This window comes from Gallinula chloropus, assembly GCF_964237585.1.
Source record: "Gallinula chloropus genome assembly, chromosome: 1".
Taxonomy (NCBI): Eukaryota; Metazoa; Chordata; class Aves; order Gruiformes; family Rallidae; genus Gallinula; species Gallinula chloropus.
The window spans coordinates 185,984,104-185,996,887 of NC_140085.1; the positions used below are offsets into that span (position 1 = coordinate 185,984,104).

Sequence of the window (12,784 nt, forward strand, 5' to 3'; positions counted from 1 at the left end):
AAGTCACAACCATATAAATCTGGAGCAAGAGATACCACCCTCTGTGGGCATACTCACACTGTACCATGAACCACAGCACAGATATTCCCAGGTTAGGGGAGCTCAACGTCTGAGTCCTTATGGCTCAGAGGACGGTGGTGCAGAATTACTAGGTCAGGTCCATCCATGTGATGGAGCTGCACTGCTAGGCCAGGAAGCCTTTTGCGTGGGTATTTTCTAGCTCAGAGGCAGCATTGTGTGCTGGCAGCCAGGCTGCTTTCAAGTTAGACCCTATTCAGTTAACTTGGATCTCTGCACCACGATCCCCAGAATACTAAATGTGAAGTGTACTGCATCCGGAGATGGTTAGGGGGCTGCCCACACCCCCTGCCACAAGATGGTGGGAAGGAACAGGTATTTTAGCAACAGTCTCAACAGCCTGATTCAGATTTATATAGTTTAACTCCATTGACTCCAAGGACTTATTTGTACATAATGCTCGTGTGACAACTGGGGTGAAGATTATGCATTTTTCATGAACAAGCATTTGGCAGAGTATTTTTGGGACAGAACAGGTCCTGTCTGGATAAGACCTGACACAGGACACTGCTGTCACGTTACCTAAATCAGGAATGCTGAGAGAAAATTAGAATTGATTTGCAGAAGTACTCACTTGTCATAAAATGCCCAACAATGACCCAACATGTTCGTTGAGATGTGCTATGATTGTACAGTAATATATTAACTCTTGATTCAACCACATGTTATTTTTTCCTCACTGTGTTGCCTTTAATAGGGCAACTGACAATCAGACCCTGGATTTGGTATCATGATTCCTAGGCTCAGTTCAGGCAGAACCTTGTCTTCTGCATTTTAAGTCTAACGCTATCATCTTCTCTAGGTACCAAAATACTAATGCTTGCATTTCCTAGCAGTGGATATGCCCTAACAAATATAATTTACCTTACCACACTTCCATGATTCATTATAAACTTATGAGGACATAAGCATCCAGTTTCTGTGAAAAAAATATTTTTTTCTGGATTTGTTGCATTCTTTGGCTTTATATAAACATAAATAAGGAAAAAATCTCAGATTAAATAGCTGAATAGGAATTGGCAGAAGAAAGCATGTTTTGCATCCTGTGACATGCAACTGATTATAATGTTTTGCTGTCTAATCTAGCTGTCTGTTGAAAAAGTTCAGTTACACATAAGTAAAAAGAAAATAAAAATCACTGGTACAGCTGAAGCAAAGTCAAAAGTTTATAGGAGAGGATTCATGCCTAAGGCATTTCATCACCTTTCAGACTAATTGTAGACATTGAGTTCTTTGTGAGAGACAGTACAAAATTTAACTCAAGAGGGTAAGGATCCCTCCTCTCAAGTATTCTGTTGTTTCCAAAGAAACAGATTTCCTCTCTTAGTTCAGACAGGATATATAGCACCCTTGGATAGTTTCTTCTACATTTTCGAAATGTCAGAAAACAAAACAAGAAAACAACCAAAACTCTCTCCCTTGCAATGCAGTTCCTTGAGTTGCTGCTTAAGATTAGTGCATGGTGCAGGGATGTCAGGATTACCTTCTGTGCAAAGTGGGAGATTCGGTATGGATTCTTCTACTGTTGATAATGGCAGCAAGAGTTCAGGATAAAAAGTTTCAAGTACACCTAAAAGCATATGAATTTTTTTAAAATGTCATGTATCACCATGATCTGCTGCTAACAAAGTGCAGTTCAAGTTTTTTTGAGGCACTCTGGAGACCCTGGCTTGAGTTCTTCTGTCTTAGAATCAAACCTCTGAGCTATCACTGGCATAATTATATGGCAGCATCATTGGTTCGTTGCTGCCCGACTCCTTTGTGGCTTCTTTCTTCTCAGAATTGTTTTTCCACTTTAGCATCAAAACGACAATTGCAACTAAGCAGATGGCAAGGAAAATGGCAGCAGCTCCACCAACGATTGTGACTACGCTGACCCCTGCATTTTGGTTATTCAGTTCCCTGGGCAGAACGCCGTTGACCGCAGCCTCCCGTCGTGGAACCTGCTGCTTGCTGGTGCGATCCAGCGCTACGTGCTGTATGTTTGTTCCTCGGTTGTTCTCCACTCCGATGTCTTTTACAAGTTCTGGGGCCTGCTCAGCTCCCCTCTTCTGACGTCTCTGTGTGGCTGCTCCTGGGCTCCCACTGCTGAAGAGTGAGTGGTACTGGTGCTCCACACTCCTTTTGCCAATTCCGCGGTTAGAACTCTCTTTTGACCGTACAGTGTAGATTGTATGGACATACCACTCTCTACCCAAAGACACCTAGAGAGACACAGTTGTTTGCATTTAGACACACATGAGCACTCTGGACAGCACTATACACAGAGGAAATCAATCACTGTCCTGAATTGGTTGCCTGGACAAGAAGGTACTTCCCCAATCACGCACAGGTAACACCTCTGCCCACTCGCCATGTGCACCAAAACTTTTAGAGGGGATAGTCTCCATTCTTCTCCATGGCCAAAATCTATGGCTATCAGGTGACAGCCTTGGCATTTTTTGGGCAGTGTTAGTACCAGTGGTCATACAAAGAACCTCAGCTGTAAAGACATCACAGAAGAGGACCTTCAAGCCCAACTTGAGAGCTAACTAGGTCCTGTCGGTGGCTCCATCTTAACATAAGAAACCCATTATTTGTCGCTGTAAGGATGGCTGTACATTAGAACAGGGAGGCTGTGGAGTCCCTATCCTTAGAGATATTCCAAATCCAACAGGACAAAGTCCTGGGCAACCTGGTCTAGTTGATGCTGCTTTTAGCAGGGGGTTGGAACAGAAATCTCTAGAAGTCCCTGGTAACTTCTTGTGATTCCAAGATTCCCTGAAGTTTACATGAAATAATGCTATCTTATCTGAATTGGTCTCTTCTATTCTGGATACCCAATAAATTTGGACTCTACAAGGTCCAGTAGGATTGTCTGAATACTTCTTAAAGCTACTGGCTGATAATTTTAGTGATTGTATCCAAGTTCTGTTACTGTGATAAATAAAACCTTTTCCATCTTAGTCTTGTTTTTCGATGTCTTTCTCAGGATATACTGCTGCTTCATATTCTTATTCATTTGTTAGAATGAGGACAAAAAAATTACTGCATTATTGGAAATAAGATTCTTGATACAAAAAAAGAGAAAGATTTCATTTTCATGGAAACATATTATTAAAACTTTTTTATGGTGGTGAGTAGGTTGTTCTCTTATATATTCCATTGCTTACAATGGGGCCTTTAGTACTGAAGTGGCCAGGAGTAAGATTAAAGTCTTCTCAGTATTTTTTCTACCAATTTACACACTTGAGTTTTGCATACAGTTTTGCAAACACTAAAGAGAAAATACTGAAGAGAGAACTCCTGGCTGGGTTATATAGATCAAAGGAATGAATGCATGCAGCTGAAGAATTATACTGAATTAGAAATTAGTTACACTCTTCAGTTGTCAATTTCTAGGCTTTCCAGTGCTTAGATGTTTCCCAGTGTGCAAATTTGTGAGGATGGTATAGCACAGGAAAGGCTAAGTATCAGTTAGGATTTGAAGATGTTCAATACAAATGCTTATGATTCCTTTATTTAAAACAATACTGCATAGCAAGAAAATATCAAAGAAATGCATAAGGGTAACTGGTATAATTTCTACTTAAACTATGGTATTAGGCAAGAAAGGCATAGTAGCCCCACAGGAATTTTTTAATAAGTGCTCCATATTTTAAACCTAGAAATTTTTAAGCGTGGCCCTGTGCTGGACTCTTTCTAGAGCCCCAGGAGCTGGGCCACTTTAGCTTGAAGAAGAGGAGACTGAGGGGTGACCTTATTAATGTTTATAAATATGTAAAGGATGAGAGTCAGGAGGATGGAGTCTCTTCTCAGTGATGGCCACTGATAGGGCAAGGGGCAAGGGGTGCAAGCTGGAGCATAGGAAGTTCCGTGTGAATGTAAGGAGGAACTTTTTCACTGTGAGGGTGATGGAGCGCTGGCACAGGCTGCCCAGGGAGGTTGTGGACTCTCCTTCTCTGGAGACATTCAAAACTTGCCTGGACATGTTTCTGTGTGATTTAGTCTGGGTGACCCTGCTCTGGCAGGGGGGATGGACTAGATGATCATTTGAGGTCCTTTCCAACTCCTAATGTTCTGTGATTCTACGATTCTGTGATTTATAATCTTGTTTGAGTGTCAGTGGAATCAGAATAAATCTTCATACTGGCTTCAATATGACTTACTGTTAGCAACACCTCCTGTGTAACTGTTTCTGTCTTGGTTCAGTACTCTTGCTAATAAGCTACAGAAAGCATACCTGAAATAGGGGAGTCGAGTCCACTTTAAATCCATCAGAGCCTGGCTGTTTAACTAAAGGAATTGCTTCCGGATCATCTATTGCAAGTTTTGCATTAAAAAGGACATTTCCAAAGCTTGTGGCTTGTGTCTCTGGCTGAGCTTTGTCCTACATGGTCACGGAGAGAAAAAAAAGTTTGTAAAACATAGATTCATTTCTTCCAGGAAAAACAGTTCTGAATATTTATACATGATGTATACATTGTTTAATTTAAATGAGAAGCAATTGTGGTCGCATCTCACTTGTACTAACTTCAATTTAATCTCTTCCCAAAGACTTTTTATAGAAATAAAAGTGGGAAACTCTAATGAACAACAATAGGCATGTTTCTAAAATAAAAGATACATAATTCTGGTCTGAAATAAAAGAAAGTTTATTTCCCAGTTTAAAGAAGCTACCTTTCATTTCTATTAACAGAAATTACTGTGGTATAGATAATTGGATAATCATCTTACTTAAAGCTAAGTCTCTAAAAGTTGGGCACCTACTCTGCAATAGATTCAGAAAGGGGAATAACCTCTTAGATATTCTAAGCCAGCTTTAGAGGTGCCTCTCTTTCCCTAACAACTATAGAGACAATCTGGATGACTAATTCTACATTATACCCTAAATTTTGGGTGGCTAAAGATGAAACAAATTCCAATCCTTAACTTGCTTGTCTCCTGAGACTCCCTCTATAGTCAAGGGAGGTAGACAATGCAGAGTAAAAGCTTTTCTTGGAATTCTAAGTTAAGTCAAACTCTAAATGATGACAGTCTCACAAAGGATTAAGAATATAACCAGGAGGGAGACAGGTAAAATACTGCCTTCATCAATTTGTGGATTTAGAGTAAAAAAATGGTGCTATCAAGAACATTTTAAAGAAGAGTGGGTTTTGGATAAAAAAGGTTGGGGTTGGGGACGGAAGCATCCTCCCAGATTTAGAACACTTACCACAATCTTAAACCTGTAGAGAAGGGATGGAGAATCAGCAAGGCACCCATATTCAGTGTTGGATGGATTATATTTGGGTACATATCCATCAGCTCCTGTGCATAGGAAAACCTTCTCGATGCTACAGTAGAAGGAATCACCTAGATTCTGAACCGGATCCACCATCACCCGACCGTATATGATATCACCTGTAAGCAGTGCACACAGTTCACATCCCATTATACTGGAACATCTTGCACATTACTGAAGCTAAACTGGTAAGGCTAAACAAGATGCTTAGTGCAGTGTAATGTGACTGTATCCCAAGACACCTTGCTAGCCCATTTCCTCTGAAGGGGGTTGCCAAAGGTTGTGATCAGAATGTACACTCTTGGCCACATAATAGCAGTAGGAGCTATAACATGAACAAGTTCAGGGGCTGCTTTAAATTCTGGGCTATACTGGGCTCTTCATTCAAAAAGAGATGTAAAGAAACATTATGTACACTTCTCTAGACCCAACCAGAGTATAGGTGCAGTGATCAGATATGTATGGCAGGAAATGGTTGGGAAAGTTGAGAATTTGGAGAAGGAAAGGAGTAATCTTGTGTTGCTTTTACAAAAATTTGGAGCAACTGTAGACTTTCAGAAAGAGAGAGAGCAGCTACCTTCTCTTCAAGAGACTGTGCAATACATCAAAAAAGACAGATGTGCATTCAAGATGCTGTCAATCCAATAAATAGGCAAAAGAGCCACACAAGGAAAGCAGAGGAATGAAGTGACTGCTTAGGTCCACTGACGTATCAATTGAATCAACCTTCCCATCCCCAGCCTAATTGGTGGAGGGTAGAGGAAAGCGAGAAAGGCTTTGATGCTGTGCAAACGCTGTTCAGCAATAGCCAAAGCACTGGCATGTTATCAACAGTGTTTCAGCCACAGATGCAAAGCATGGCACTGTACAAGCTGCTATTCAGAAAGTTAACTCCATTCCAACTGGGCCCAGTACACTTACTGACTGTGATATATTCACTTATGAACTAGGAATGTTCCTAATACCAGTCAGTGTTTGCAAAGTGCTCAGCTAATGAGCAATGGCACCAGTGCTGTAGTCCTCAAATATAACAGTTTCAGTGCAGGTGAGCCAACAGCTCTGATGTAAACTTCTGGGTAGGAAAGGCAAATAAATGCAAAAGAACACAAGCAGCAAGCCCACGCCCTTACTCATATCTTGTTTTGACTGAAACAGGATTCTGGTTGTGTAGAACACAGGCTATATATGCATGGTCTGTATAAAATTATACCTTCTGAGAAAGCAACATCACTTTCTTGCCCAAAGCCCATTGAGCCATCAGACAGCCACAGTGTCTTTTTGGAGAGGAGGAACATCTGGGTGTTCAGGCTGAACTCAGCAGCCACTGGGTCACTGACCTAAAACACAACAGCATAAGGCTCTTCAATAGGTATTCTTCAATGATTCTTCAAACACAGCATGATCTTCTCCCAGTGTACATTATTTATCAGCTCTGCACATTTACAAGCATGACCAAAAAGATTTCTTTGTACTAGACATATACAGCTATATATTTTACATGCATACAGCCTTTGGGTTATCTGATATTTGGAAGGATTCTGGGTCAGTTTCTTCCCACCACAATTTTCCAAAGCCCAGCCAAGGAGGTGCCCGGGACAACTTACTTATGAGGGTAACGTGAGGAAAATATTTCCCTCAGTAACTCCCTCAAGCCTGTTTTCATTCTTATACTCAAGTTCTGCTTCTGATCCTCTGCCAATTATTTCGAAGTACACATTGCTGAGGACATATCTACAAGTATCAGTTCTGATGTGCTGCAGGGTATCTGGGTGTGTATAGCAGATCGTGCATATGAAAATGCACCAAACCACATAAGCATCTTTTGATCCTAATATTTTGCTTTATGGATTGGACACAGTTATCTATGGTTCTTCCTTGATTACACTGCAAGAATAAAATAAAGCAATACTATAAGCAACAGGTTCTCATTGGGACATAGAAGTTAGAAGGCAAAGTATACAGGGACATGCCATAAAAGAGGGGAAAGAACATAATGAATGGAAGAACTTGCTAAAGTCAGGAGTTGAAAAAAGATGCACTGTACCTGAGGAAACAATCTGGAAGATGCACACACATGGAAAAAACATATAAAAGAACAAGAGGCCACTAAATAAAAAAATGTTAACATATATGCATACATATATGTGTGTGTGTGGAAAGGAAGGAAGAAAAGCAGCAATAAAAACATTCTTGCTGGCTCATGGACAAGGGGTTGATAGAATCAGGTGTAACAATATCAACAGAAACTACTGCTGCAAACTATACAGCTGCCCCATTTATTCTTCAAATCCCTTTTTCCAAAACAGTCCCAAAGCTATCAAAGCAACAGGATTTGGCAAGAAGAATGTATAGCTGGAATATTTTTATAAACCCACTGCTACTCTTCAAAAAGAGGACCCCTAACCCCATAGCCTTTTCACAGAAATAGTAACTTAAAAAAATAATTTCCATTCTCTTTGTAATGCTTCCTTCTAAATGCCTGGGATTCAGGCTATTGGACTGCAGTCCCAAAGCCTCAAATACCTGACTGACAACTGGTTTCCAGCTGTGGTTCTGAAAGAGAATCAAGCATGGCCTCATCAAGCTCTTCCTGGGCAGAGTGAATGCCCACTGAATAGGAAACAAGACGTGTGCATTCAGTTAAAGGCACTGAGCTCTGCAGTGCACAACAATGGTAAGAGGAGACCCATGGTAAATACTGTGCATATGGCTATGAATGCATCTCTTATGCAACGTATTTAAGTTACTCCTTTTATTTGATTTCAGTTTTATGTGCAAGTTTCAGTGCTGCCAGTGGCTAACATATAGGTGTTGTTTATGACAGTAATTTAAATGTAATTGTTTTCATGTGCATTTGAGGCTTTTTAAGCAAGACTTCTTAGAAAAATAATCTGTGAGGATCAGCTGGGCGAGAAGAGTACTGTAAATGTATTCTCCCTATTTGCTACACCAACCAACTCTGCATATGGATGATTTGGGGACAATGCAGATCACTCATGTTAAACATCCCCACCTCCATGGGACCAAAGCCCATGAGACACTTCGTACCTCAAGAAGTAATGAGCTTTTGAGACGAGTCCATCCCAGGCCAGCAAGTATCAGGAAGTAGTCATGCACATTTAAAGAAATGAGATGCTGAAAGGACTGGGATAAACCACAGCTTGGATGAGGTTGAATACTGCTCATGTTCAGGAAATCACAGAGTGAGACAGTGGCAATACAATACTCACTAGTGTAGGCAAGCTGCTGCCCTCTTCAGGGGCCACAGAGAGAAGATAAAAGAGATGGGCAGATATACATTAAAAAAGAAAATGCTGAACCAAAATCTCTAGAGGGGAGACACCAATTACATTATCTTCTTGACATTTGATTCTTAAATGGTCCCTCACTTGTGAACAGTGAAAATAATTGTGAAGAAAATTAGAAGAAAAAGTTTCAAAGAAAACGAAAAACCTCATATTAAAAAGCCCAAGAAGGTAAGTCAATGCAGCAGATGGAGCACTAGAATAAGAATTAGGAGAAACAACTCCTGTCTTGCCCCATCATTTCATCATTAGACTTTACAGCCAAAGATTCAGTTGTGACACCTGCACACACCAACTTCACAGAATCACAGACTGCTTTGGGTTGGAGGGGACCTTTAAAGATCATCATTTTATCCCAACCCCACTGCCATGGGCAGGGACATCCTCCACTAGACCAGGTTGCCCAAAGCCCCATCCAACCTGGTCTTGAACACTGCCAGGGAGGGGGCAGCTACAGCTTCTCTGGGCAGCCTGTTTCATTGTAAAAACCCATTCAACCCTAATTGTAAAAAAGTTATTCCTTATGTCAAATCTAAATCTACCTTCTTTCAGTTGCTCCTTGTTTCAGCACTGTAGCCCCTGATAAAAAGTCCCTTTCTCTTTCTTATAAGCCTCCTTTATACACTGAGAGGCAGCAGTAAGATGTCCTTGCCTCATTCTCTTCTTCAGGCTGAACGAGTCCAACTCTCCCAGCCTGTCTTCACAGGAGAGGTGCTCCAGCCCTCTGATCATCTTTGTGGACCTCTTCTAGACCCACTCTAACAGGCCCATGTCTTTCTTGCACTGGGGACCTCAGGACTGGAGGCAGTGAGCCTGTTTCCTAGTCTAAGGAGACCAACATCTACTCTGACCTTTCATGCTCACTTCTCTTGTTTCTCATTTCTAAAACAATGAATAGCAGTTCTTATTCAGTTCTGCAGAATGACTAAAAATCTTAGAGGTGAAGTGCTAGCTATTGCCTACTGAATTTGTGCTACTGTGCTGTGATAATTGCTGTTTTTCTTGGACCTGCCTTGAGCTCACATCATCTTTCAATTTATGATCAAAGAGAACAATATCATGGGCCAGAGAATTTCCTGAAATCTTTTTACCGTAAGTTGTCAAGAAAAAGAGTTGGTCTTAGTTTGAATAAATTTCTGGTGATGGAGGACTAACTGGCTACAGTCCTTGGTGATTACAACACTATTGTAATTTTCCACCTTGTCCCTATTTTGAATTGATGTACCTGAAACTTCCATATGCTGCATTATGAAAGGTTCATCAGATATAATGGCATTTATAGTATCCTTTTTTTTTTCAAGGCAGTTCTTAGTCATAATTCTTAGCTCTTACTCATAGGTTTATTCCAGGTAAGAGTTAGATTTCTCCCTAGGCTACTTTGCCCATTCTGCAACAATTTTTTGCAGCTCTTTTGAACTTTCTTTAAATTATTATTATCTTCTTGTTTATACTAGGACCAAACACAACCTCTGGTTCAGCACTGCTGGGAATTGCTTCAGATTTCCTAGAAGAAGATTAGAAATGCCAGACAAAAGCTGAAGTGCTCAACTAGTGTAAATTCCCCTCAACCCCTCCATTCAAACTTCTTCAAAATGTTTTGCTTGTTAACTCGGAGAAGGCAGGTTTTGTGTCAGATCATGTATCATCCCTCTGCTCTGCCAGGACTTAATGCCATATCAGGAATCATCTGCTCTCCCACAGCTGGCACGGTGCCGAGCAAAAGCATAAAGACTGCATACATTCCCTTGCTTATTCTGGCTAATTCAACAGAAAAGTGATTGTGTATCCCTGACTGATCCAGATCGGATTTATGCTGTAAGATGATTTAATAGCATACATCTATACCATTAATGAGCATGAAACCACAGCTGCACTGTTCCAGTATTAGTTGTGTTGGCTCCAAGTAACAGAAATTACATACTTCCTCCTTACACATCCTAAGGTCACAGAAGCCCTTTTGATAACCCTGTAAACTGGCAGTTTATGTTCTTCTAACTATCCAACATGACCCACAGATTTTTTTCAGTTAATGGTTTCTATAGCAGAGCCCATTTCTCCATATTTTGTTCTCAACTACAGAGTTTTACAGCTGGCCTTTGTGAAAGGGATGCTGTTTGCCTGTTCCCATGTTACCATATAACCCATATTGCTATGGGTGGGATTATGTCTTGCTTTTGTGTGTCTCAAAGCTAAGCATATTACCAGAGTTGGCTATCTACGCTTCCTCTACAGTCAGTGATGGAAGCCCTACCTTAGGAGTGAATGAATCTTCTTCTGCAGCTCCACTTTTAACACCAGAGACCAAGCTCTGGTCTTTGTGTTACATGAAAACCTTCCGATAATAGTTTTATATTTTCCTAATGATCTGATAAAATATTTCATACCAAAGCCAACAGATAACTGAAGCATTCCCAAAGGATTGTTCATATCACAGTGCTCCCACAAAAACACATTTGTGCTCCTACATTAGCTTTTCCCAGTTGGGTAAAACTGGTTGAATAGCAGGAAAGGAGCGTGTGCTGTCCCACCAGTTTAGGAACTGGTTTGTTTATAAGCAATTGTGTTCAGTTTCTAGCACTATCATTACATGACCAACAAAGACAATTTGGGAATCGAACTAAAAAGGAAACATGACAAAGGGCATTATTGGGGTTGTACCTGCTGAAATCGGATATCCAGATCAAATGTGATTGGCTCTCTAGGATTGCAGATCACTGGTAGGCTGTACTCCTGATGTGGAGCAGTAGTACAAGCTATCATCTTCATGGTGTATGTTCCAGAATAGTCTCGAACCTGAAGAGAGAGAGAGCTGTTCCACCAACATCCTAACTAACAGGCTGGGGCAACAGAAGACAGTGAAGGCTGAGGTTTTACCGCAAAATCTGACACAAAGCTCCACTGCTGTACTGGCTGGTTGTACGTTGGCTCGCTTCGGATGAGGCTGAGGCTAAAAGTCAGGCCTGGGTGATCAGCTGACATAACCATGGAAGTTAAAGATGAAGCTAGAAAAATGCCAAGAGACAGATTTGTCACCATTAGTGTTTCACTGCAAACTCAAAGCCTGACAAACATTCCCCAAAATTCATAAACTGTAATGCCACAGTTGATGTTAATACCTTTACAGGGCACTGGGTTTTACTAACTGAAACTAACAAAATCAATTACAGTGAACACGCTGGGGCCCCTTGATTCTTGTTCAAATGTCTATTAAACAGTTGCTTTTGGGCTACACAACCAGAACTGTACGAAGATTAAATCTAACAGACAGGGAAAAGAGTGAGAGCGGAATGGCAAAGATCTATAATCCCTCTGTTTAAAACTTGGAATGTCAGCCCAGGGAACACAAAATAATTTCTCTTAGCAACGTAACTCTTTCAGCTCTGCTTGATAGGCAAAACCTAACACGCTAGAGGACAGCTGAGAAAAAGTAGAAGCATTATGCAGGAGTTTTAAAGGTTAATAAAATCAAGTTAAACTAAAAGAGATTTCTTACAATTATTTTGTTCCCATCTCATTATTGTTCGGCAGATTTAATTTAGTTAAATAATCTTTTCCATGGCCAGTATTCATGCTCAGGTTTATGCCTATACACAGACTCTTACACCTGTGATTATTTGGAATAAAGTCAGAGGGGTTTAAACAGATTAAATTTCAGGATCAGGTCGTCAGCAATGACTAATTGAACGGGACTGAGAATGTTTTATTAACAGAGTGATACAATGCTCACACAGGACCTTTTCTGACTTTCTGAAAACTATCTAAATAATCTAGAAAGGCTTCAAGTTAAAAAAAAAATGCTACCCAATTTTCTAGGGCAACATAAGAATACAGCTAATTGTGACTTTTGGATTATAGATATATATTTACAGATCCCTAGTGGACATGATGGCCTAGACCTTCATCTTTCATAAATCAGGCTCTTGATCAAGTGGAACGATCTGCTTGCCATCACATGCATATTTTGTTAAGTTTGACAGTCTGAATGTTGACATCATTGACAAGCAAGAAATCCCAAGTAGAGCAAAAGTCCTTATCTGAAGAGAGCAGTACATCAAAAATTCAGGTATCAGAAATAAGAAAAATGAACAGTTTAAAATTTGGGAGGGTGTCTTTGTTTTTGTAGTGCTGCTAAAGTGAA

General features: G+C 40.5%; 1 protein-coding gene across 1 annotated transcript in view; it reads right to left on the reverse strand.

Moving 5' to 3' along the window:
- Positions 1 to 1,761: 1,761 nt before the first annotated feature.
- FREM2 (FRAS1 related extracellular matrix 2) overlaps positions 1,762 to 12,784 on the reverse strand; it is a gene marked incomplete at its 5' end in the record, with an annotated part of 127,672 nt that continues 116,649 nt past the window's right edge. Inside the window, 6 exons of the mRNA XM_084279278.1 lie at positions 1,762 to 2,282; positions 4,301 to 4,447; positions 5,273 to 5,460; positions 6,552 to 6,678; positions 11,305 to 11,439; positions 11,521 to 11,648. Of these exons, the coding sequence (XP_084135404.1) occupies positions 1,770 to 2,282; positions 4,301 to 4,447; positions 5,273 to 5,460; positions 6,552 to 6,678; positions 11,305 to 11,439; positions 11,521 to 11,648 (1,238 nt within the window). The 3' untranslated portion in view covers positions 1,762 to 1,769. The remainder of the gene's footprint in view (positions 2,283 to 4,300; positions 4,448 to 5,272; positions 5,461 to 6,551; positions 6,679 to 11,304; positions 11,440 to 11,520; positions 11,649 to 12,784) is intronic.